The 26,264-nt window shown below is 55.9% G+C and overlaps 1 protein-coding gene across 9 annotated transcripts in view; it reads right to left on the bottom strand.

Annotated features, from left to right (window-relative positions):
* CUX1 (cut like homeobox 1) overlaps nt 1–26,264 on the bottom strand; it is a 375,851-nt gene that overhangs the window by 72,117 nt on the left and 277,470 nt on the right. For 4 of the 9 annotated variants that reach the window (XM_053213808.1, XM_053213804.1, XM_053213806.1 and 1 more), the window contains 6 exons: nt 21,739–21,843; nt 14,786–14,974; nt 6,198–6,256; nt 3,107–3,155; nt 2,206–2,302; nt 519–1,190 (listed from right to left, as the gene is read on the bottom strand). In XM_053213808.1, the coding sequence (XP_053069783.1) occupies nt 519–1,190; nt 2,206–2,302; nt 3,107–3,155; nt 6,198–6,256; nt 14,786–14,974; nt 21,739–21,843 (1,171 nt within the window). The remainder of the gene's footprint in view (nt 1–518; nt 1,191–2,205; nt 2,303–3,106; nt 3,156–6,197; nt 6,257–14,785; nt 14,975–21,738; nt 21,844–26,264) is intronic. The other 5 variants (XM_053213812.1, XM_053213810.1, XM_053213809.1 and 2 more) reach the window with 3 other exon arrangements.

The following is a 26,264-nucleotide window of genomic DNA, read 5'->3' on the forward strand; positions in this document are numbered from 1 at the left end:
CTTTCACGGATCTTACTCAAGGCAGGCTGGTGTCTGGCGGGTTTCGGCTAAAGGAACCACTAATGGAAGGTCACTCCGGGAGAGAGCTGGCCACGGGACACACCCCCCGTGTGCGTGGGAAGAGGAGGGGCACGTGGCTGCTGCTGCTGTGCTGGGGCCGGGCGCTACCCGAGGGCTCCTCCCACGTGAGGCCAGCGCCCACCGCCAATCGGCCCGCTGGACGCGACACGCGTCGGGACGTTGTACAGGATGCGATTCTGTCCGATTTGATGGGTGGCACTTTGGTTCTGAGTTTACTGCATGCGGGGGGCTGAGCGAGTGTCAGAGGCCAGGCCCCCCGTATCTGTCGGCTCCGGCTCACGCCGCCGACCTTCGGACCCCAGAGATGGTAGCGGCGAACGGAATTTTTTACCTGCTGTGACGCGCGGACGTTTCAGCTCACACACACGCGCACGCGCACTCACACACAACTCCGTGCCGGGCTCGCACGCTGGCACCACCCCGCGAGAGCCTCTCACCTCTTTGTCTGCCTTGGATGCTGCGAAGAGCCAGGATGTTCTGCTCGTCCGAGAGGAACTGCTTCATCTTGTGAAAGGGCTCCTTGCCGCGAACGGTCAGTTTATTCCATGGCTTGGGCCGGGCCAGAATCTCGCTCACGGACCCTTGAGACAGTCCCAAGACATAATGTCCGAAAATGCGCTGTCCGATATTGTGCTTGATCAACTGTTCCTTCACCTGCCGGGCGATTTCCGCAGTGTCTATCTCCTCGCCCTCGGAGACGCTCCCAGCACTTTCTGACTGGCTGGGAGACGGGGCCATGCCATTTACATCTGGGCTTTGTTGTAATGGACTTTGGGAAGATATGGAGTTTGTGCTGTATGGACCTGTTGAAAAAATCACGCTTGTGCTTCCTGCTTCCTGCATGGCCTTGGAGTAGAAGGACTGCATTAGCTGTCGCTGGAGGAGAGAGTTTAGTGCAAATTTTCCCGTAGAAGCCAGGGGCAGGCTGGGGCTTGCCAGGGATGAGCTGAAAAAGTCTTGCGTTAACCCCGTTGGTGAGAACTGGTGTGTACCATTAGTATTGGAAGCCTGCTCCCCCGTGTTGCGGGGCAACTGAGGAGGAGGGGAGGCCGGCAAAGGTCCAGGACGCTGACTCTCAGGCTGGTCTTTCCCTTTCCTCCTGGCTGACCCTACAAGGAAGGGCAAACATAATGCATTATGGGGGATTCAAAAGGGAAAAAAAACCAAGACCAAAATGCAGAGTTTGCCCCACAAAAGGGAAAAAAAAAAACCAAAAAGTGCAGATTTTACAAGGGCCAATGAGGTGTGTTGGTCTGTTTTTCAATTGAATTTTTAAATTAGCCAAACGAGGCCCCCCGAAACAAGCAACATGCATTTCATGTTTGCACCTTTCTTGTACGTTGCAGCCTGGAGAGTCCCCTCGACATAGATTTAAAGTCCTAAAGTGACAAGGAGCCGGTACCACACACAGTAAAGAGTCGACAGGTCGCGGGGCCTCTGATCGGGCCGCTAGCATTCGAGCTATTACCAGAAGGGCCCCACCTGAGGAGCAGCAAACACTGACATTTTGGGACCAACGGGTTCTCTCACACCACTTGCTCTGAGGCGAATGCACTGTACCGAGTCCACTCGATCGAAGGCACGCACATTTTAAGAACGAAATATCATCGGAGCCCGAGACACTGTTAAACGGTTTACCAGCTGCCAAAACCAGAAGCAGTCAGTGACGCCACCATTTTGGGACGAGCAAAGAAAGGCTAAGGACGGGGGATGCGCTCCCAAGGAAAACCTGACGAAGGAAGAAAAGCTCCACTGAGGCTGGAAGGGCCGGGCCTCCGCAAGCAGCCCCGGAAAACACCACAAGAGAGAGGCCGCACAACTGGGAAAAGACCAGAAAAGCCAACATCCTCCGAGTGTCCCTCCTGGATGTCCTGCAACACTGGCTCTAACTGACCTCCGCAGGCGCTCTGCGGCCACACATCCGGCCTTGACCATCTTTAAGCGGGGCGGGGAGGGGAGGGGAGGAGCAGTGAGGAGGACCAGGAGGAGACCAAGCACTCATTAGTCAAGGCTGTCATCCACCGGTGACGTTCCCGTCATGCATCGGCCCAGACTCACGGTTCACCTTCCTCTTCCTCGACCCCCGGAAGGGACCGAGCACGGCACGCCATGCCGTCCACCTACCGCTCAGGTCGCTGTTGGAGATGCGCAGCGCGGCATTCTCGGACTGCAGCGAGCGGTTCTTCTCCAGCAGCAGCACCTCCAGGGGCTTGGATGCGTCCTAGATGGGGCAGAGCAGGGCTCACCGCGGGGCCGGCCACCCTCCCGCTCCCCGGGGCCACCAGAACCCCACACCCCCTGCTCTGATGGCTCGTGCGCCCGACTCGGCTGACTCTGATACGTTACAGAGATCGGCCTTCCCCTGAAGATGGTCACGCGCACGTGGGAGACGCTCGAGTTCCTTTCCAAAGGAATGCGTTCCACCTGGAGCTTTTGCGTCTTCTTTTACGTCCACGTGGCTGCTAGACAACTAATCATGCTCTATTCCGTCCCCACGTCCAGGGAGTCTAGACCTGTGCCTCATCGGGCATTAGAACTGGCTGTCCGAAGGTCACTGCAGAGGTGGCCAGCCCCAAAGAGTCAGCTGCCGTCTGGGCATCAGGAGTGGGCTTCTGTTTGGTGCCTCAAAGTCTACGCGGCCACCAGGTAGACGATGTGCCGCTGTCATCTTGCCCCGTCCCTTTCCCACGTGAGGCAGCAGATAATAAAAGCCAGTCCATTTTGGGCGGGTCTCTGACATAATCTAAGACTGTTTTTAGCCATGTTCTTAGTGCCCGCCCGAGTTAAATCACAGTGTCACGTGAACCGAGTTACCAGTTTGGAAAACACTGACTCTTCTCTTCTTGCCTCTTTTTACATTAAAGATAACGTGCCTGAACTTGCTTAAGGTTCCTGAGAAATTGCTCGTCAGCTGCAGGTGGGAGGTTCCATAGACATTTCGAGCTCGTGATGCTCGCCCGGGGACGGACGAGTGAGCACGGCGAGCTGACCCTCGCACACACTGAAAGCAAATGAGACCGTGTACCTGTGTCCCAGCTCCCTCGGACGGTGCAAACTCCATGGATTTCAGAATGCTGTGAAGAGCAAGACAGAGCAGTCATTTCCCCCGTGTACCTCTGACGACCGCCACACTCACGAGCACTGACATCAGTTTCCTGCACTCCAGGAACCGAGGAACCGAGAGCTCTAACCACCTCCCTGGCAGCATTATCATCTGATAGTGTCTCTAGAATAGCTATTCAACTAGCAGTTGGCCCGCAAAAGTTTCTTGCCCAGCATGTAAATCATTCCATATGGAATCACACCAGGGCTGTTCAGAGTATAATTTTAAAGTTGAACACAGACATAACATTGTTGCAAGTGGAATGTATTTGTCAAGCGTACAGGGAACGTTAAGGTTGTAAGAAGGAAGCCAGGGAGAGAAAGCTCATCCCTCCTACCTGCTCCCGGGGCCAGACGCTCGCTTGGTGCCTGGCACCTGGGCCCCGGGGGAAATGGTCAAAGAGCAAGTCCCAAGTTGGATGGCTCAAAGGCTGGTCGCAGACCTACTCTGTAGCCCCTGGTGGTGTGGGGAAGCAGGACTATTTCTCCTTTGTCCTCCTTATCACCGAAATCACTTCGTCCAGGCCTGTTTCAACAAGTCCCACAGCCGAGTTGAGTGCAGGTGCCCAGAACCACTATTTAAGGGGACACCCTTTCCTTTCTGTGAGTCCACATGGCCCCAGGAGCTCGGGAAGGTGAGTAAGAGCCTCCGTAGTCCCAGGCAGTGGGCCACCTGTGCTCTCCCAGAGTTCTTATGGCTGTGACTCTGGCCCCTGCCCTCTTTAAGCTCCACGGAAGTGTCAGAGAGAGAGCATGGTGTAAAAATGCCCAGGGCCCCAGGAGACCATGCTCTGCCATTGCCACCGTGGCAGACAGTAAGGAGCTGACGGCTTAGTTTATCTGTGGTTATATCTTCAGAGTGGCCCTCGTCACGTAGACTAAGAAAACAGGAACGGAAGAGCAGCTGCGGGGAGGGGTGGAGCGAACCTCATAATTTTATTTTATGGTGAGCTATTGAAAATAATAAGAACTCGGGGCCCCACTGCATCAGCCAGGAGAGAAGTGACGAGCAGTCTGGAACTTGTCTTTTTTTATGGCCTTCGTGTGCGCAACTATATTCTTGTCTGAGATCTTTAACATCGTGTAACAAAAGACCGGAGTGAGTCTATGAGCTTAGACCCCAAATACCAGTATCTTTTCAATATATTCAGCAAATCTTTACCGATGACCTATTAGGTGCCTGGCACTCGGGAGGATCAGAGCCACTCTGCCCCTCACCCGTGTGGACTCCGTCGGCTGTCATGTGCGTAGAAGACAAAATTCAAAGAGTGTGTGAAAGTGAAAACCTGGTGGGTCCCCCTGGCGGCAGAAACCCCATTGGGTTGGAGACGGGGTCTGTCTCAGGAGGAGTCAGTGTCTCACAAAGGCCTGGAAGGAGCAGGGTATTTTACAGACCACCAAGGTGGGCAGGGAGCCCGCGGAGGGGATGGGTATGGGGACTGAGGCGTGTGTTTGGGAGGGCACTTGGGTTGAACACATTTCAGCAGCAAAGCCATCCCAATGGGGCATTCGGATGCAGACGTGGGGCTGAGGTGGGGCCTTGGTGCGCGCAGGTGCGACAGAAAGGGCCTCCAGGAATACGGGTGCGGTTCTGGGAGGGGCCGGGGGCCGGCATGCAGCGGCTGGGCTGGGGGCGAAGGCCTTCGCATCAGAGTTTTCTGACTCAACACTAGAAGGCACACGATGTTTCCTTTTGCGTGGGAGGAAGAGAGGGAGGAGGGGACGTGGGGACAGGAGAGGCAGATCTAGAAGGCCGGACGGGTAAGTAACGAACGCCCCACGGCTGGATCTGCGTGTCGGCAGGTGTACGGGTGGCCACAGAGGGGTTGCGAGGCTGCCTGTGGCCAGAGGGGGCGAGACTGTGCGGGGAGAGCCGCGCGCGCTGGGCGTGGGGCTGGGGAGCCGCCTGCAGGCAACTCCCTTGGGAGGCCGGAAGTGTTCGTGGCCCAGCCAGGGCGATGGGAGACCTGGTGGCAAGAAGGTCGAAGAGGCCTTCCCGTGGGCATTTTTGGCAAACCCGAGGGATCATTAAGAATACAAAGAACAGCATGGCAAGGGGGTGTGGCCTATTTTTAAAGGAGAAGTTAAAAATATCAGCAAGAGAGAGGAGCTGGTGGGTTGGCAGGGGAGGGGGAGGGGGCCCAAGGTGCAGGGGGAGGTCAGCCCGGAGAGGTGGGAGGGAGATGCCGGGGTCAGAGCGGGGATCCGGAGGCCAAGGGGGAGGCTGCGGGACGCCAGGAGGTCTGCGGAGGGGTTGGCGGGGAGCAGAAGGACCCTCATTCCAGCAGCAGTGGAGAGCACAGGCCTGGAGGGCCGGGTGGCTGTCTTCGCAGTGTTTGAGGGCCCAGCCACGGAGGCAGGGACGCTCAGGGACAGACTCTGCAGCCAGAATGGGGGGGGAGAGGGCCCTTTGCACTGTGGGGGCTGCCCATGAACTCCAGGGCTGGGCGACCTTGGCGGGGGGGGGGGGGGGGGGGGGGGGGGGGGAGGGAGCAGGGAGTCTGAGATGGCAGGGGGAGGCGGGGAGGCAGGGAGGCCGGGTGTGGGGAGGGGACTTCACCTTGAGAGTGTAAACGTTAGCACTGGAGGGGTGACAGGCTTTTAGCTGTTTCCTCTCGGAGGGGAAACTGGACACTGGGAGAAGAAAGTCCTGGCACCTGCAGGTGGGCAGGGGGTGGGAGGCCACGGGAACTCTTTCCACGGGAAAGCATTTCCCTGCTCTGCTCCTGTTCAGGGAACTTCTGTCTGCAACACGGCCCTGTGTTTTATAATTGCTTGAAAGGCAACGTCTCCCTTGATTCTGTGCGTGCTGGCCTACTTTAAACGCGCAGAGTTTTATGGAAAGTCCGGAGAATTCAGGCACAGGCCTGAGTGCAAACGCCCACGGCTCTGGGCGGCCCGGGGCAAGGACCCGTGGCTGGTCCCCCCACCCATTCCTGGTGCAGAGTCTCCTGAGCAAATGTCGCTGAGGAGCCCCGACTGGCGGGTGGCCGAGCAGGCGTCTCCACACTTACCTTAGTTCCTTCTTCACTTCCTCATAGTCAGCCTGTCCCTTGAGTTTTTCTTCCAGTTGCTGCAAACAGAGGAACTTTATTAGTGGCTGTGTCTGAAACAGGTGGACGGACTTGGCTACGAAACAAATGTCTGTGCCCCCCCCCCCCCCAATTCGTGTATCGCATCCCGACCCCCAAGGGGGTGGTGTGAGGAGGCGGGGTCTTCAGGGGTGACGGGGGCGTGAGGGGGGAGCCCCATGGATGAGACCAGCACCCTCATCAAAGAGACCCCGCAGAGCTCCCTTGCCCTGCTAGGAATGTGAGGACACAGTGGACGGACAGACGGCAGTCCGTGACCCAGGAGAGGAGCCCTCACCGTATGCGGAATTTGCCAGAGCCTCGATGCTGGACTTCCCAGCCTCCAGAACTCTGAGAATAAAATGTTTGTGGCTTAAACCCCTGGCTTAGGATGTTGTGTTAGGGCAGCCTGTGTGGACTGGGATAGCCATCGCCGACTGCACTCCCTCTGAGCCATCCAGCCGTCCCTGAGGGGGAACACCGGCACCTAGAAACGAATGGTGGTGACACGTGGGGTCGCCTTTTGGCCCTCACGCTTCCGGTCCGGCGCGCCTGTGTGTGTGTGTGTGAACGGGCACGGTCGGGTGTGAACGGGCCCGCGTGCAGGCGTGGTCACACACAGTGTAGCATAAAACTTAACCGAGGTGGGACAAAGCTTTACGTAAATGGAAAACAGAACAAGAAAAGGCCATTTTGTATGAAATACCGTGAAATGGCAAACAGGACGGAGAGAAGTTCTCAGCACTTTAAAATCAGCGCGTGGCTTTTCCCGAAATATATTAGGCAAGCTGACACAGGCAGTCAGTCGCATGTCAAGACCTCTGGCGGGGACCCTGCTGACAAGGGGTTCGAGCCCTTCGTGGTGGAGCGCTGGCATCGGGAAAGAAGAGCATTTGTACTTCCAGACCCCCCGCCCCCCCCAGATGTGGGCATTTTAGGAGCGGAGACCCATTGAGCTGGTCGGTCTTTCTGTCGGAATCCCACGGGAGGACCCTCGGAGGGCAGCTGGCCAGCAGGGCCAAGGCGGGGCACAGCCGACTCCCTGGCCCTCGCGTGCCCTTCAGAGGGAGGGCGAGGTGACACGCTCCCCTGATAGGATGACGCTCTGACGTGCTCCATCAGGGTCTGCGAACTCACGGGGCATTGATGTAATCGGTTTGCACAGAGCTCTGCAGGGCTTTCTTGCCAGGAGAGGCCGTTAGCTGTGGGTGGTGGGCAGAGGACACGCTCCTCCGTGAGGGTGTTTGGACTAGTTTGCCTTTGACCTCCTGCAAAGGGGAAGGAGACCAGACCCAGCTGGGGCAGGGGATGGCAGACGATTTAGCAGGTTTCCGGGCCTGGGGGGGAATCGACAGCGCCTTCCCATCTACAGGGTTCTGCGTGGCCAGCCACGACCACAGCTACAGTTTAAGTCCGGCTGAGAATGTTCTAGAGTTTGGGGAGGACATGCCCATCCGGCCCATCGGGCCGGATGCTCAACCTGCATCTCAATCTGCCTGCTGTTTAAGGATTCGGGTGTTCTGTAAGCTAAACTCATTTCGCTCCTCTTTCCCTGTCGTCTTTGCTGGCAGTTTCTTGTGTATTTCCATGGTGTAAAACTGCTCTGCCCTAGTTCCTTTTAATGACCCCTTGTCAACTTCCTAACGGTTTCTCGTCCTAGTCAAAAGGGGGTAGCATGCAGTCACATTCCCACACCAGGGTCTCTGCAGGTGCTCTTGAAGAAGCGCTTATGTCACTCCCCTACGATCGCGTGCAGGGAGCACTCCCAGACAAAAGGTGATCTGGCACCAGGCCGGAGGTCAGGGATGCTGGATTTGGGACACACGCACAACTTGGTCGTGTTCAGGGAACACGAGACAGACAGGAGGGAGGGCAGGGAGAGGGGAAAATACGGAGCGCTTCCGAACCCGGTGCGGCACGGAACCTGGAGTCAGTTCCGTCACTCACGAGCTGGACACCTTGGGGCTCGGTAATGAGTGGTTCATCTGTGAAATACGGGAAGGGCAGCAACAACCTCAAAGGGCCAAGCAGAAGAGCACGGGGCAAGGTCCTGGTGCAGATGAGGCGCCACAGGGCCTTTGATGTGGGGCTGTCATCACGGCCCAGCCTCCCAGGGAGCATGGCTTTGCAGACCTGTGATGGGCCCTAATTAGAAGGTTTTAGGACTGGAGCTGTGTAACTTGGTCGGATGTGACATTTTTCGCTGAGAACTGAATAGCTTTTGCTGAAATTTGTCACCCCCCTGGGGGCATCTTAATCAAGAAGAACCCAAGACCGCATCTGTAAACCTCTGATGTTCATTTCTTTGGGCAGATGATTGGATGCGGGCTGGCGGGGCCGCCTGACAGAGCCTGTCCTGACCCGTGAGCACCTCGAGCCCGTCTTCACCACGGTCTCTGGGGAGTGCGATGTCCCCAGAGCCACACTCGTAGTGGCGTGAAGGGGCAGGAGGCACACGGCCTGTGGTACCAGATATGCCCACCATGGAAAAAAGATCAATGGTCCTCTGCTTGGGCTTCAGACCAGAAACTCCCTGCTGGGTGCCTGCAAAGTCTAGTTTCTAAAACTCTCAATCTGGAAAGGCAACAGGTGCTCCGTCTGTCGTTCTCTGTGGAGGAAGGCTCCGCTCCGATTTTGCTGGTGCTCCTCGGGGTGGGCCGGGTTCCGTGCCCCAAACGCGATCTCATTTAATGGTGGCATCGCTTCTGCAGAGGTGGCTGTCTGCCCAGAGAGCAAACGTGTCACTGGGTTCTACCATCAGACCTAGTTAGAGCAGAGGCCGGCCGCACCTGTCGGTAATTCCAGGAGGAACCGAGAAGGTGCGTGTGCTGAGGCCAGACCAGGCGCTCACTGGAAGCCTGGGCTCCGGAGCCCGACAGGTCAGGGCCAAGGCCTGGCTCTGCCACTTAGTTGCGGGGTGACCTTTAACAAGACACCAAACTCAGTTTCTTCATGTATAAAATGGGGGTCTTGGTGCACACGGTATAGTGGTTTGGGGAGGACTGGAGGAAATAATGCTAAGTGCTTGGCACGCGGCAAAACGCTTCGCAAATGGTTGTTACCGTTACCGTGGTTGCTAGGACTTTAACCCTGGGGGGTGGTACTGGATAGACTGTATGATTCTGGAAGGGACTCTCCGGTTCTGAATCCAGGGGTTCCCCTTATGGAGTTCTCCACATCCCAGCTCCCCGGCAGACCCACGGAGGAGGAGCACGGGTGCCCGGGGCAGCGCTGGCCGTGAAGTGCTGGTGGCAGGCAGGCAGCGCATCTAGTGTGTGCAGCATCTGGGAACCAGGGTATCTTCCGGAAAAGGTGCTTGGTGAAGGAACCCGCCTGGGCTTTAACAGAGAGGTGAGAAAAGGTCAAGGGTCAGAGATGGGCTGCTGGCCCACTCCTGGCCCTGTCGGGCCTCACGCTCCTCATCTGGACGACGGGTTTTCAAAGGGCCGCGGCGAGGACACGCAGGACACCCAAGTGCCCCTCTGAGAGGACCACGTGATGTGGGTCACGTCCATTCAGCGACAGGGAGCACACACGTCGTTCCGGGAGCTCAGGAGGTGCTCGTCAAATTGTCTTGAATGGCTAGATGAATTAATTATCCAGAGGAAGTGCTTAAGAACCTGGCTAAGCCTTGAAGAATTAAGGAAATTTAATTTGAAACGCAAGGCATACCGGCGTGTGGCAGACGGGTGCCACGTTTATAAAAGACGCCTCTTACTCAAGATCTGACATGCCTGCCCCCTGTTTTAGGGCTGCCAAATGAAGGGGCCTCTGAGGCAGAGACCCTCGGCAAGGCCCTTCTTCTGGCTGGCACAGCAGGGGTTGGGCAGTAACATATCTCTGCCCCAACAGAGACGGTGGGCCGGTCAGGTGGGGGCACTGCCGTGGGCAGATGCCTCCGTCTTTCCTCCAGAGATGGTCAGAGCCAGGCTTTCAGCCGTGTTTTCTTAGGAGCGACAGCGCCGGCCAGGGGCATCAGGGTGTGACCCCTGTCTTCACGGGGACCACCAGTCACGAATGAGGAGGTGTGACCGGGCTCCCGTTCCAGGGCGGTGGCGGTGGGGGCGGCGGGGGGGGGGAGGGTCTGAGGCCCAGCCCCTCAGGTAGACACTGCATGTCTGAGGTCCAGGCTTAGGATTCCACCTGCACGGGGAGCCCGTTTGGTCTCCACGGTTCCTACGCGAATTTAGGATCTATAGATGCTGGGTGTGGCGGGGTGGGGGGAAGCCCAGAGGGCCTGAGGGCACAAGGCCAGGCCATGGAGGGGGAGTGACAGTTATACTGGAGGGCTCGCTCCCGGCACGGGTCACTGCCAGTTTCCACGAGCTGTGGTCCAGGTGTGACTAGGCAGCCAACTCCTTCTCACGGAATGGCGCCATCACAGACTAGGAGGGCCCAGGCTCCGTGCTCAGGCCGCCTGGACGTTGCCCGTCATGGTCAGCTAGGTGTGCCGCGATCTGGGGCGGCCTACAGGTGAAACGCCTCGGTCCATCTCCAGGTGGCCAGGGGCACAGGTGTCCTGCCAAAGAGGACGCGTCGTAGGTTCCCGTACGTAATCAGCTCCTGAAAACGTTTCCAGTAATGGGTCCGGGTTTACAGCCACTCTGGAGGAGCCCACTTGTGGCCTCCCGCTCCTACCTCAATCCTCACATGGACCTCAAGGCCGCTAGCATGGAGCCCCTCAGGTTTTCAGAGACTGAGTCCAGTGTGCTCTCCCCCGGGGCCTCGCCACCGCGGCCGCGCAGATCGCCTCTGTTTCCTGCACCGGGGCCACCTTTGCCTCCTCTTCCCCACGGAAACCTCCTTCTTTCCTCTCCCTGACTCTGTGCTCACAGCGTTTTCAAGATCCAGCCAGGACAAGGCTGTGGGGAGCTCGGTCCCGGGCTCCCTGCTGTCGGGACGTTTGAGGTTCGGGCTCGCCTGTGCCATCCAGGCTAAGTCAGTCCTGCTGGCGGGCAGGCGCGTGCACGGGCCTCTCCTCACCTCAGTGACCTCCTCCGTGAGACCGGATCACCATCACACCTGCTCGTGTGGTGAGCCCGAGACATCGATGGGACGCTCACCGAAACAGGACGGAAGGCGGCCTCAGTGCAGAGTAAATCCGCTGCCGGGCGAGGGAACCTACGTGCCAAAGAGGCAGCGTCCAGGATCAAGGGCACCAAGTGAGTCTACGGAAGTGGTTGTTTCTTTTTTCCTGGCCCAACCCCCCGAGGGACAAGGCGAGCTCCACGGTGGCTCAACAGGACCTTGCAGGAGATGGGGGTGAGGGGAACAGAGAGTTGGGGAGGCATGTGGTTTGGAGACAGCCTCCCCCAGGTGATGCTAATACACCTGCCCACCACCCCCTTAGTGGGAAGTACTCATCTTTAAAAAATATACCTTCTCCTAATGGGAGAATGGCATTCTTTTAGCTAGCCTTTCTTATAAATAGCCATTTTAAATGGAAGCTATTTATCGGGAGCTTTATTTTCTGTGCTTTAGCAAGTAGAGTGCAGGTGACTGCCTAATTATACTGCCTCCGTATTGAAGTGCTCCAACAGAAGACCACAGAATAGAGTTATCGAAAATAGCTGGCTTGTAATGGCAGTCGGGTTAGTTCATTAATTACAAATACAGAATTGGCCCGGACAAGTGGCACTGTGCTTGAGCACTTGTCAGATGAGACAGGAAGAAACATCACCCACGTCTGAGCGTGTTTTGCCGTCTAAGACTACAGGGTATGCCGCTGCGTGTGGAGAGCGATGCGTTTAGGGTGAATCTGGCTCGAGAAAGCAGAGCATGGCGGGAAGAGAGACTGGAGAACATCCACCTGTCCATTTATCCTCACACGGTTGCCAATCGATCGTCGAGGCAAAGGGAGGAAATACTGGTTGCGAGAGATGGAGAGTTTCAAGGTGTCAGAGAAAGCGAACCAGTGAGTCCCCAGATATGGTCCATTTCAGTGCTACCACCAAGAAGTACTGTACTGGTCGAGAAACCCCAAGAAGCCGCAGCGTAAGGGCTCTGCCCGTTATGCCTTGTGCCCTGTGGGATCAGCCCCACACCCCACCAGTGACTGCCATCAGGCACAGGAGCATCTGTCTCAAAGACCATCGCCAACATGCATGGCAAAACCACGCCCGATGTCAAGCAGCTGAGCCGGGCCTGAAGCCTCAGCATCCTCAAGCGGCGGTCCCAATTCGAGCCTCACGCGCCGCGTCCCAGGGTCCCCCAGAACTGAACGGCACGGCCCAAGAAGGAACAGGCTGCGGCGGGGCGGGAGAGGGAGGAGGAAGAAAGGAAAGCCCCAGGGCAAGCTCAGGTGCGGCTCCTGGCTGCTTCCGAGGGACCGCTGCTGGGTCGGAGACCCGCCCCCTGCCACCACTGCGGAAGCAGCAAAGCTGCCCATTTGACAGGTCTCCTTCCTATTTTCTTCATAATTGTATTGCTGTTTAGTTTAGATTTGAGACTACAAATTATACACATTAGGAAAAAAAAAAAAAAAGCCCCGGGAAGGGAACTGGTTCAATTAACCTCGTTCCTTTGGGTGAGGGAGGCATAGACGCGTTCTTTGGGGGATGCTGATGCCTTTTGCGTGCGGGTTCAATATTGGGGAGATCTTCACTCCTGGTGACAAGGGGTTAAGATAATGAGAATCAGAGTCTTGTTACTAGAGGATATGTTTTGATTATTAGATCGGATGAAGATAAGGGAGCGGTAATTTTGGAAGAAGTATTGCCAAATTGTTTCATTAACTGCACCGTATTAAAGAATTCCCCCAAGATACGGATAAAGAACATTAATTTGTGAAACTGCGTTTCATTTTTTTTTTTTTTTGAGAAGGCAAACATTAAAACGTTAACTGATTTAGAAGAAATTGCTCTATAATAAAAAATGTAAGGTCTATAGCCTCCCTCTCATAGTCAAATGCGGGATTGTATCTGAGTCAGACCCCTTAACTGTAACAAAGGAGAGGAAGGCAAATTATCTAATAATAATGCCACTGCTGGGGTCAGAAATGGCTATAACATGAGAAAATTAAATTTAATCTAGAAATAAAAAATGAGCGCTAGTGCTCACTGGGCAGGCTGATGGGAGAGTAAGAAACTCAAGAAGAAATAAATGCCACGGGTCCTCAACCCTCTCCCCAAAGTCGGCAGGACCGGCTCTTCCGAGGGGCCCAGGCACCCAGTGGTTCCTCGGACAGTGAGTGAAATCCACCCCGAAGGGGCCAGGAAGAGACCAGGGGGGATGTACGGTGGGGGCCCTGAGTCAGCGAGGTCAGGCCAGCGAGCTGACGGGAGCACAGAACCTGTTGGAAACTCGCCTCTGGGTCAGAGACACGGTCGTGCGCTGGGAAGGAAAATGTCAGTTTTTTAAAAAAAAAATCCAAACGGGCCTAACTACGCCCTGGAAGTACTTTCTATAAGAAAAAGTTTTCCTGATGTTTTTGTATAACTCATCTGGACGTACTGCATTTAGTATACGGACGGCTGTGCTCGGCCGTCATTCATGTGCTCTGCACACACACGCGGGGCAGGGCGGGAGGCCCGGGAGGGCATCGCCCTGGCTGGGGAGGCACGGCGGAGCGGGGGCACATCTGGCCCGGGAGCTGGGCCCACACGTCACTAGTCCTGTCACTTAGCGTCAAACAAGCTACCTCCGAGGCCCCTTGGCTCTCTGGTGCACCACAAACCTAGGGTGCGAGGATTACCTTCACGTTACATTAGCTGCAACAGGCTGGAAATAAATCAAGTGCAATTATTTTTAAAAAGTATACTAAAAGGTTGGCAGAGCTGGACGAACGAAGGGCACATCTGTGCAGGCAGCTTGTGACCAACTCTTCACCAGCAAGTGTACAAAGTGGCAGTCTGACATCCCGGGCTGGGAAGCATGGCCACGGGTGGGCGCGGGATGGGGCCTTCTACCAAGCGCTGCCTGCAAGGGATGCCGCCCATCGAGGGCAGTGCCGTCCAGGCAAGAGCTGGTAAGGGTTCAAAGGCACTCTCCCCGTCTTGGGCCCCAGGACCCTGCTTCTAGCTCCCTCACGGAGGCTCAAGGTTGCCCTACTTGCGGTCAGTTCCAGACAAGATGCTCTCCAGAAACATCTGACGGCCCCGGTGCACCCAGGCTTCTGACAGACGTGTCCAGGGGATCCTCACTGTTCCCACAGGAGGGAAAAACGCTTGTTGACGGTTGGAGTTCAGACCAAGAAAAACCTAAGCGGTCACTTTGGCTTTCTGACGGAGAACAAATTCTCACCGTGACCCGTGCAGATTGCAAACATGAGATCTACTCATTGCAACAGCCAAGACAGGGCAAACGAATAAGGTGGCTTCTGGGACAAGGGCTCCTGCCACAGTCACTACACCCGGCACGTGCCCCCGATGCCAGGGACAGAAGCAACCCACTGAGGGGCTGTGGGTGTCAGAGGGGAGCCAGAAGAGCCGCGCCAGTCGCCCCCCCCCCCCCACCAGGGCCGTGTGCGGAGGAAGGCGGGGCAGCGGGCAGGCGCGCGGGTCCAGCCCTCCCTCGGCCCGCGGCCCCCTTACTTTGAGCGTGCTGTTCTTGGCACTCAGCTGCTGCTCGAGCTGGGAGATCTGGCTGGCCGAGTTCTCCCGCAGCTTCGTGAGGCTGGCCTGGAGTCTCTGCACGTCCTCCACCAGCTGGGCGATCTCCCGCTCTTTGGCGGCCAACTCCACTTCCAGGCTGGAGCGGGTCAGCACCTCTATGGCCTGCTCCTGCGGAGGAGAAAGGAAATGACAAAGCCCCCCGGGGTTCGGGCAGGGCTTGGGCAAGAACACGCAGGTGGAGGGATGCGGATGGTGAGCTCAGGGTGAGGCATGACCTCCTGCCTCTGCCGGGACCCGCCAACACCCTCCCTGCACCACCTTCCTGTCTGCACGGCAAACGCGCCTGGATTCGGCCGGCAGACAAGGATTTACTGGGTGCCCACCAGGAGCCGGGCGTACAGTGAGCACAGGACAACGGTCCCTGTCGTTACGGAGCATCCAGCCAGCGGGAGGAGGCTGGGCACGCGAGCCGCATCAGATGTGTTGGCTGATAGCATAAGCGTGCTGGGCGGCAACCAGGCCATCAGGAGACTGAAGCGGGGGTGGGGCCCGGGGTCAGACTTGGGCTAGGTGGTGGGGTTTTACTGATTTGCATTTTTTTAAAGTTTATTTATTTTTGAGAGAGAGAGCGCGCGCACGTGCGTGCAAGTGGGGGAGGGGCAGAGAGAGAGAAAGAGACAGAGACAGAGACAGAGACGCCTAAGCAGGCTCTGCGCCACCAGCGCAGAGCCTGACAGGGGGCTTGGACCCACGGACCGTGAGATCATGACCCGAGCCAGAATCAAGAGTCAGAGGCTTAACGGCCTGAGCCACCCCGGTGCCCCGGCAGTGGGGTTTTAATAAGATGGTCAGGAAAAGCCCCGTTGACATTGTGACACCTGTGCAAAGATCTGAATAAGGTGACAGAAAGGGTCCAGCTGTGTGCTGGGGGCATGAGCGGGGGAGGGGCAGACAGAGAGGGAGAGAGAGAATCCCAAGCAGGCTCCACACTGCCAGCACAGAGCCCGACGCGGGGCTCCAGACCCACGAGCCGTGAGACAATGCCCTGAACTGAAACCAAGAGTCAGACGCTCAATTGACCGAGCCGCCCGGGTGCCCCCACTTCACGGGGATGGAAAACACTAGCGGCTACAGCCCCAGCCGGCAGGTGCAGCCAATCCATCCCACGCACGATGCGCTGGTCACCGACTTCCCACGTTGGGGGACAGCCCGTCGTCAGGGAAATAACTTTTCATATCTACTGCCCCCGCCCCATGAAATTAAGGACTTTTGTCACTTAAGAATGTCAAGTTCTGTGTGTAAAGGACTGACTCTTTTCTGTTTCTTTGGTTTGTGTCGTATTATAAAGTGGGTTCATTTCCTGCTGACTTCTGGCAGACGTGCACATGGCCCTAGCGAGCGTCTTCCCGCCAGCTTACTTAAAAGGGCGCGTGCTGTCCAGATCAGCTCTGTCCAGAGTGTGCTCCGTGGCCTGGTGCCAGCTCACAGACTGTTGCTGATACAGCGAGACACGCAGCGAAATGCGGAGTGAGCATTTAGAAACTTGTACCACAGTTCGCCACGGCTGTGACGCTCTTACTGTCTTTTGTAAAACCATCGGTCTGCAACGGATCGGCAGTGAATGAGCAAACAAGCCGTCCTTGGCCACAGAGAGTTTGGGGAGCACCACGCCAGCCAACAACCAAGGTCAGGAGCCACGGGGACCCGAGACAAGTCCTCCTGGCAACGCCAGGGGTTAGGGCCTGGGACACTAGTGACAGAAACACCTGGGAGCCGTGAGAGGGAGAGGCGGGGGTGGAGTGTTGGCAGGAGTTGTCAGAAGGAAGAGGGGCTCCATTTGAGGGTGGGGGCACCACAGGAGGGCAGAGAGGTCAGAAAGAGCAGGGACAGGGCATAAGGGGGAGTGACTGATGCCGAGGCCAGCTTGAAAAGGACCGAGCCTGCTGCCACCTGATGGTGACCGACTGCTCAGAAGGGTGGCCAGAGGCGCCTTGAGGTGGCGGGCTTGGGGACACAATGCAAGGGATATCTGGGGAGGTCAGACTTATGGGGGGTAAAGACTGAGCCACAATACCTAATTTATTTGTCAATTTTCCAACCCGAGGGATGCCAGCCATAACAACAGTTTCGAGTGCTCTTAGGGAGAGTTGGTAAAACAAGCCAAATCGGGGGATCCGGGATTTTAAACGGGCAAGTGCAAGTTCACAGACCAGGGATCAGTGGCTCACATGATATGTGTAAAAACAGCAGCTCTCACTGCTGAACCTGGATTTAGGCTGGGGACCTGGGGGCAGGCGGTCCCAGAGGGCCATCTACTCAACGCCAGGGTCCTAGTCTGGCCTGGCCACAAGCTGGCCGTGTGAGACCTTGGGCACATCAACTATGTCTCAGGCACCCAGGCCAGATTCCTCATTCATAACACAGCCAAAGCCATTTGTGTCTTACATAAGCTAAATGAGATGAGATCATCCACCCAAATCAGTAAGACCTTGGAAATGAGACAGAAGAGAGCATTCTACTTGAAGCCCAAACGTGGCTCACTTCCTGGCTGTCCCATCATGAAGACACACAGGAGATAGGAAGAAGCAGACAAGGGCCCAGGAGACGGTCACAAGGAGGGTCAGCACCGCCGGCTCCCTCGTGTCCGTCTGGGCCTCAATTCAGTTGCACCCGAATCACTTGGGGGCTTCGGAAAATGTATGGGTTCTGGGCTCAACCCTGGAGACACAGGCTCAGGGAGTGTGGGGTAGGACCCAGGAAACTCCCCGGCGAGTCTGATGGGGTTCAGGGTCAGGACTCTGGCTCGGACAAGCCTCTCAAGGAAGGAACAGAAACTGACTTCTCCAAGTCCGACAAGAGGCCCGGGTGGGCACCACAACCAGGTCCCCAGAGTCTGTCCCAGCAGGGACGTACCCACGGCTCTGGGCTTCCACGACCCAGAGGGGGTCCTACGCTCTTCATGGGTGCCAGGTCTTGGGGGTGGGGGCTCTGACAGCTCAGGAGCCAGGAGAGGATGTGGAAATACTCTGCAGAGTCTAAAAACATTACAGGGACACCCGGGTGGCTCAGTCGGTTGAATGTCTGACTTTGGCTCAGGTCTCGATCCGAGGTTTGTGAATTTGAGCCCCACATCGGGCTTTGTGCTGACAGCGTGGAGCCCACTTCAGATTCTCTGTCCCCCTCTCTCTGCCCCTCTTCCACTTGCACTCTCTTTAAACTAAACATTAACAAAATAAATAAACATTATAAAAAGAGGGTGCCTGGGTGGTTCAGTCAGTTAAGTGTCTGACTCTTGATTTCAGCTCAAGGTCATGGTCTCACAGTTTTGTGAGTCTGAGGCCCACGTGGGGCTCTGGAGCTGGCGGCACGGAGCCCGCTTGGGATTCTCTCTGCCCTTCCCCCACTCACGCGGTCTCTGTTTCTCTCCAAAAAAAAAAAAAAAAAAAAAAAGAAAAAACAACAACAACAAAAAAACAACTTAAATGAACATAAAAGCAGAAGCTATTGGTGGAGGACCCCAATGAGTTATGTCCCTTTGAACTCTGTTCACCTCCCCTCTCTCCCCAGTTGCCTGCGTCTGAGTCCTGGATAAGCTACGTAATGACCTCTTTTCTCCGGCGGCCGTTTCCATATCAAATAGGGGTGAGATGCCAGAGCCCCATGCAAGACAGGGAAAATCAGGGAAAATCGAACTGTGAAACGAAGGTGCACCTAGGACCTGAGACTCAGAGACAGATGCCTGAACCTAGGCAAATACCTTACTTACATTTACTCCCGCAGGGGAAAGATGAGGCCACAGGGACCTCAGTTTTACTCCTCTTTCCTACCGACCCCCCGTATTTCTGCCAACACCAAGTGGCCAAAGTAGGCAGACTCCATCCGGTAGAGTCACCTGGTAGGTTCGCCTGCCTGATGCGTTTTCTACTGTTATGGTTTGTTTAGGTTCAAGGGGTGGCCTGAGGTGGTGTCCCGGAGCCCTGGACTAATACTGGTCTATAACTACTTGACAAAGGACCTGAATATGTCCCGTCTCATTCAACGCACACGAAGGAGAGTAGCTTGACGTGGGGGAGAAAGAATGCGTTCTGGAGTAGGACAACTTAGGATCAAGTTCTGCTTGGGCGTTTTCTAGCTCTGTGACCTTGGGTACATTACTTAACTCCTCTGAGCCCGTTCCCTTACTTGTAAAACGAGGATAATAAAACCTACTTCTAATGACTGCGGTGTCTTGAGGCATAAACGAGACAACCATATAAAGCCCCAGTGAGGCCCCTCACGCAGAGCTAGAGCTCGCCGAGAGACGGCTCACCTTCCAGAACAGGCGATTCCGTGAAGACACCCAACGGATCGGTTTTGGCTTTTGCTAGATCTATAGACTCTACTGTTTCTCTGCCGAGTCCTGCCAGCCAAGCCCAACAGATATTTTCCCGCTGGCCCCGTTTCCTATGTTTGCTCCCCGGCCGGCTGGGGCTGGGGCTGGAGCTCCTGGGAACACACACCCGGGGGGAGCCCTGGCAGGCCCGCTCCTGGAAGGCTGAACCGGAGCCATGTAAACACTGCACTTAGCCCATGATGAAGTGCTTAAGCGCCTCAAGGACCCACAACTGACTCTACCTGCAAAAACATTCATTTCCTCCTGAAATGTTTTGGTTGCTACAGTCCAGGATGGTGCCAGAAAGCCCTTCAATCAAAAACCTTTAGCTCAGGAGCCCCGTGTAGACACGGAGGATGGACAGCTTTCTCGAGAGAACCCAAGGTGACCAGAGAGGCTGAGAGACGCCAAACCGGCTCCTTCCTCGAGGGCTTCCGCTTGCCTCAGCGTGGCGCTGGGTCCAGGGAGGTACACTTGGATCAGGGGACGGTGACAGAGCCCGTGGGACACTTCAGGTAAAATTAATATCAGGGCCCATGAAGTTGGGATGGCCCCTTGAGCGAAGAATTTTTCTGTTTTTGGAAACACTTAAATCATGTTTTAGTTAATATTAATTAATTACTATTATTATTTTAAGTGATTTTTTTAAAATGGTTATTTCTGAGAGAGGGAGAGCGCGCGCAAGTGGGGGAGGGACAGAGAGAGCGGGACAGAGTATGCGAGGTGGGCTCACTGATAGCTGAGAGTCCAATGCGGGGCTTGAACTCATGAACCGTGAGATCACGTCCTGAGCCAAAGTCGGACATTTAACTGACTGAGTCATCAGGCGCCCTTAATTAATTTTAAAAATTAAACGTTAACTTAAGGAAAGAATACGAAAACCCATTCTTTTTTAAAATTTTTTTAACGCTCATTTTTTTTGAGAGAGAGAGAGAGAGAGAGAGAGAGAGAGAGGGAGGGAGATGGAGTGTGAGCAGGGGAGGGGCACAGAGAGAGGGAGACACAGAATCCGAAGCAGGCTCCAGGCTCTGAGCTGTCAGCACAGAGCCGGACGTGGGGCACGAACCCATGAACTGTGAGATCATGACCTGAGCCGAAGTCGGATGCTTAACCGACTGGGCCAACTGGGTGTCCGAAAATCCATTCATAAAAAGGGGTCCTAGCACTAAAACTAGGTTTGCTCCTAGGGAATAATTTTACAAAGACCCAGTCGAGTCCTGGCTTAGCCCCTGCGGGGCCCAGCGTTCTGGGGCAAGGGGTGCACAGTCCAGAACTTCCGCTTCCTCATCTAGGTAAAGAAATGAAACACCCGCCTCACGGGTGAAGTAGAAGAATGGCTGTCCGACCGACGTGTGAGTTATCACAGCAGCAAGGCTCCTGGTTAGACTGTGCCCTCTCTGGAAGGGCCTGGCGCCTCCCCCCCCACCCCCCTGCTCTCCCACCGTCCACTGCGGGTCCTGGCACACGGCAGGCACCCTGTAACTCTTTGTTAAAGAAAAGGACACTTATAAGCATAATTCACCCACCACAGGTGACAGGAGCTGAAGGGCCTCAGGGCCACTCACTCCTACTCTGCGCACGAGGACACTGACGCTGCACAAGTTTGACTACCTGAGGTCTGTGAGTAAACAGGTTATGAGTCAGCGCTTTGAACCCAGGGTTCCCGGATCAGAGATGGTGAGGCCAGCCGCAGTAAGAGGAACCGTTGAAGCCGAATGACACAGATTACAGGTCAGGCCTTATTCTAAGCTATTTGCTCATAAGAATGTCCTGGAACCCTTACAAAACCAGTGATGAAACCCAGGCTCAGGGAAGGCAAGTTCCTTGCCCCAAGTCACACAGCTAACGAAAGGCGGGTCTGACCCCAGGGGCGTGGTTCCAATATCCGGGTCTTAATTCCGTGCTGCCCTAAGTCACTGCTCAGAGCCAGAAGGTGAGAGCCTGTAATCTGATAGGTCCAAGCTGCCTTGCTCAAGCTGGGAAAAGTTCCGGCTAAGAACAATTTTTACTAATCTTAGAAAAATCCAGAAGCAAAGAAGGGACCGAGACGAGTGCCTCGCTCCTTCGGAATGCTGGCACTTCCAGAGAGATTCTGCCATTACGCAGACTCAGAGCACGTTAACTGTGTTATTACTTCTTTGGCCCGCCCTGCTCATCGCCAACTGTTTTCTCACTCTGGAAGGACACATCGAGGTGGAGACCAAACCTCCAATTTTCCAATGTGATTCTGGCAAGGCTCTTGTTTCACACCCCCACCCCCCTGCCAGCCGTCTCCCCACAGGCCTAGCCAGGAAGGCACTCCCTCTGGGAGTGAGGGGGATCTCCCGCCTCGGCCTCTATGCTGGGCTGGCGACCAGGTAGCACTGACGCGCCATCGGCATAGTCCTTCCTCTGACCCTAACGAGTCCCGTCCCCAGACTGTCCGAAGCATTCCCGACCAACACAGCACCGGTTCAACTGTTTTCCCCCAGATGCAACATTCGTGAGCAAAGGCAAGCAGCCATAGCACAGAGGTGCAGACGCGAGGCGCACAGAGTCCCCACGGGGCCGGGCTACCCACCACGTCCGGCGCCTTCTGGATCTGCGAGGCCAGCTGGAGAGAGTGGTTGGCCGACGAGAGCTGTTCCCTCAAGGTCTCCGCCTCTCTCTGAGCCACCTCTGCCCTCTGAAGGAAATGAAAAGAGTGAGAAGAGAAAGTACATTCAGTTTAACAACTGACAATTATTACAAGAACATTCATCAATTCATGCCTGACTGACTATAATTGATTTTCCTAAACACTCAACCTAATAAATGCTAGAAAAAAAACATAGAATGTGATGGATTTTTATTTTAAACAGTACAAGGAAGAAATAATTGAGCGATTATGACAGTAATTTAACGCTAGGAGCAAGGAATCCCCTGCTGATACTAATGCTCCGGCCCACTGAATTTCCCAGACTGAATAAATACAAGTGGAAATAGAGTCTTTTGATTCAATTTCTCTCTATTCTCATAGACCAAGAAGATTTTATTGCAGGATCACTCCTGGGAGTAATTCTCACGGGTAAACAGTGAATTAAAGACACTTTGGCCGTTCTCTTCCTAAAAACACGCACAATGTTGTGGTTGTTTTCCTTCGGCAAGTATTTCCATAAACGTCCAGGGTGTAAATGTCACTTCTTTTGTGAGGTCCAGGCTTATTTCAACACATTTAACCCTTCACCTGACCAAGCCGGCCGAGGCCGGCACCCCCAGGCAGCCGGGGCAACCCGGGGCCGCAGGCGGGAGGGCGGCCGGGCCCACTCGGGGTGAGGAGCCAACCGCAGGAAGGGGGCCGAGGAGGAAAGGGTGGACCCTTGTGCTCTTTGCAGGTCATTCCCAGACGAGGCGACCAATGCTACCGGATGGCAAAGCAGGATTTCCCACCGGACGAGACTGGGACACGCCAGTGCCCGCCGCCCGCGAAGGCGCCGGGTCGCGGCGCAACCGGGGCAAGTACCTCTGCCCACGACGCCTCCACCGTCCCCGCCAGAACTGGGGACACAGTCACCTTCTCAGGGACCTCGCGGGGATTAGCGTCCGCCGAAGTATACTGTGCTCAAGTATACTGTGCTCACAGCTCATCCGCAAGCGTCTCGTGAACGGGCTCGTCCCGATTCTACAATTGCGAGGCAGACGGAACTCTGAGACGGGGGGGAGGCTGGCAGTCCTGGGCATGCGGGCTGAGAGATAGCGCGCCGCTTCTTTCCACCGGCCTCACGTCGCGCCGACAGAAGAGATGAACGAGGAGAGCCCGGCCGAGCAGGGCTATTCTGTGTGTTTTCCGATTTTGCGGCGCGACAGCACGTGTCAACTAATTGCTGAAAGAACTGAAGGGAATCGGGGAGTGAGCCCGATCAATGGAGCTGGCGGAGGGAGGGGCGGACGGGTCCGGCGGCCTGGAGCGGTTCTCTGACGCACGATCGTTCTGCGAAATCTATCTCTGCGCGCAGACAAATTCGGGTATTTCTAACGGCAACAGAAATTGGTGCTGATGGCCGCCTGCCTTGCTTCTCCGGGGGCGCCCGGAGCCTCACCCCATCTAATTCACATGGCGCCTGGCCAGGCCCCGCTGAGCTCACACAGCCGCCGCCCACGCTCTGCTCCAAACAGAATCCGGGACGGCCTGTCGGGAAAGGCGACAACGTGACCGGCGTGGCGACGATAGCAGGGGTGATTTCTGGTTCACTTTCTGCAGAGAGTCTCCTCTTCAGTGAGGAAGAGTTCCAGATGCGCCCCTCCGAGTTTTTCCGATAATCGTGTCGTTCCTACTGAAAAGTTTTCCCTTCCTTTTCTGGTAGGCAGAACCCTGGGGCATAAAAATCTCCACAACTCTGCCAGGAATGAGGTGTTCTTTGACACGTTTCTAGTATCTCTGACTAGGAAAACTATTCCTTAGCCGAGTGGAGAAGCTGTTCCGGGAGCAGCCAGTGAGGCCGCACCACCACCCTGCCCCGCCTGGGAGTGTTCTGGAACCAGCAGAGCTCAGGCAGGCCCGGGCGATGGGTTCACGGCAAGGCTCTCATACGGGCATTTAGCTGCCCCCCCACCCCCCAAGCTGGGCAGCTCATGGAACAAGGGATCTGGCTGTTGAGGATTTTCTCCTCAGCTTGTGGAGTTTCTCCAGAGCTTCTGCACCTCGTTCTGTTTCCAAGTTCGTGTGCAGAGTCACTCTGTGGCCTGTCCATGCTGGTCACGGCCTTTTCTCACTTGGCTTGACTTGGTTACTTCAGGGCAGCGTTTTGACGATTTGGAATTTTTAGGATTTGTTTAGGATGTACGCCCCGAGGACATCAAAAACAACACAACACAAAACAGTTGAGGTGGCTTGTGCAGCTAAACAGGCACAAAGCAGACTAAAAAAAAAAAAAAAGAAAAAGCAGGCCTAAGAGCAGCTGAAGGACGGAGTGGGAGCAGCCGGGCGGAATTAGCTCCTGCAGTTGGAAATTCAGGCCCATGGCCGGCGCTGAGGCAGAAAAGAAGGGGCGCTGGGCTGGGTCAGTGCCGCGCGATCACCTGTGTGCAGGGCCTCCGTCTTCCCGGGGACAGCGATCCAACCGGATGAAGGGTTTCTAAGAACCGGCATCAGCCATGGCAGGCGGGAGGCGGTGGTGTTTTCTGACCCGGAACCCCAGACACGGAGCCGCGGCTGCCACGAGACCCCTGACTCCTTGTGTCCGGTGACGGGCTCCCTCGCTCCAACCCGCCAGGCTCAGGCAAAGCTGCAGGGGCGAGGCCGCGGTTCTGGCTGACAGATCACCCGGGGGTGACCGAGGGGCCGCCCCGTGATGAGAACGGCGCCTCGCCAAGCCTGAGCTGCTCCCCTGAGACGCTTCCTTTGCTGGCTGTTGCTTACTTTCGGTACTTCCCTGGGAGGGGAGAGTAAACACCGAGAGCACAGGGGACAGCGAGGGAGGAGGTCACATGAATGAATGGGGACACGGCCTGCATCTGCCGGTAACCTGGATACAAACACAGAAGCAGCCGCCTCACGGGCTCTCACAGGCCAACGGAGGACCCAAGAGGTAACATGAGCCAAGGGCCTAACAGTGCCCACCTTGTGGGGACAGGGGTCTAATCAAACAGGAAAGATGACCAGACACTGTAGGCGGTCTTCAGCAGTCACTTGGAAGGCGGGAGGTGGCTTGAAGCACTTTGTTTCAAGAATTCTTCTGTCAGTCACGATACCAGAAAGAAGTGACAATACCCACGCGTGTGACACTGGCTGGCCCAAATCACAGCTCTGTGTCTTGGGAAGGGCAGCCTGAACCGTGTGTCCGGGGTATCTCCTCATCCTAAAGGAAGGCCTAAGGGGAGCCCCCCACCCCGGCTCCTCAAGGGCTCCTGAAGGGCCCCAGGAAGGGCAGTATAAGAAAGCTTTTCCCTAAGCTCCGCCCCTGAAGTCGGACACATTAGAATGTGAATATACGATGCTGACAGCTATTTCCAGATCTTCAGGTCTGAAAAATTTGATTCATAAAATGTGGAGGAGAGGCATGGCGGGGTGGGACAGAGAGAGCGGGCGAGGGCAGAGCCCCGGGTGGCTGCGGCTGGTGGGGCCAGCGAAGGCTCATGGGAAGGGCTGGCGAGGCCAGACACAACCTGGTGTGGGATGCAGGCTCCAGGCCCACGTAAAGGCGGCTCTGGTTGGGCGTTCTCTAGGGAGGCGTGTCTTCTCCTCCCAGTACCATGGTTGAGACAAGCCGGAATCCAATCCGTTTCCCAGTTTAGCCATTTCAGGTGTAGCCTTTGGGGGTCCCTGGTTTTCAACAGTGGTGGTGGTGGTGGGTGTCGGATCCAGTGTTCTTCCATCTTGGTCCCGGTCTTTGTGTCTTGTCCCCCTCTGTATGTGTCTCCATGAAAACCCAGGCTCGGGGCCACCAGAGATGAGCAAGTCTCTCCAGTGACTGAGCAGCCACACGAGCCGGCAATGGACTGAGCCTCCAGGTAGACCCACGGCTTCCCAGAGGTGGGCCCTGGATCGGAACAGGGGTCTATTAGCAGGCAGCCCTCCTTGAATTACTTTGCTAAGGCTGCTGGAATGAATTACTACAAATTCAGTTGATTTTAGCAACACAAATTTATTATCTTTGTTCGGAGTCTGCACTGGGGCTCACTGGGCTGAGATCAAGGTGTGGGCGGGACTGGGTTGCCGAGGCTCTGGGGGAGAATCTGTTTTCCTATCACTCCTTGCTTCTGGAGGCCACCCAGACTCCTTGGCAGTGGCCCCTTCCTCCATCTTCAAAGCCAGCCTATCACCCTGACGTGGACTCTTCTGCCTCCGGGGACCCTGTGATTATCCTGGGTGCACTCACACACACCTGGGTCATCTCCCCACCTCAAGGTCAGCTGTTAACAGCCTTAACCCCCCCCCCCCCTTTGCCAGGTACACTAATATATTCACAAGTTGTGGGGTTTGGGAAGCGGCATCTTTTGGGGCCATTTTTCTGGCCACCATGCTCAAGGGCAAATAACCCCACATTTGGACAATTTCAAGGAGAAGGCAAGCTCTCCTGGGGGATGACCTCTCGGCCTGCTCCCCACAAGGCCCTGTACTCTGGAGGG

The sequence above is a fragment of the Acinonyx jubatus genome, chromosome E3 (genome assembly GCF_027475565.1).
Source record: "Acinonyx jubatus isolate Ajub_Pintada_27869175 chromosome E3, VMU_Ajub_asm_v1.0, whole genome shotgun sequence".
NCBI classification, from domain to species: Eukaryota; Metazoa; Chordata; class Mammalia; order Carnivora; family Felidae; genus Acinonyx; species Acinonyx jubatus.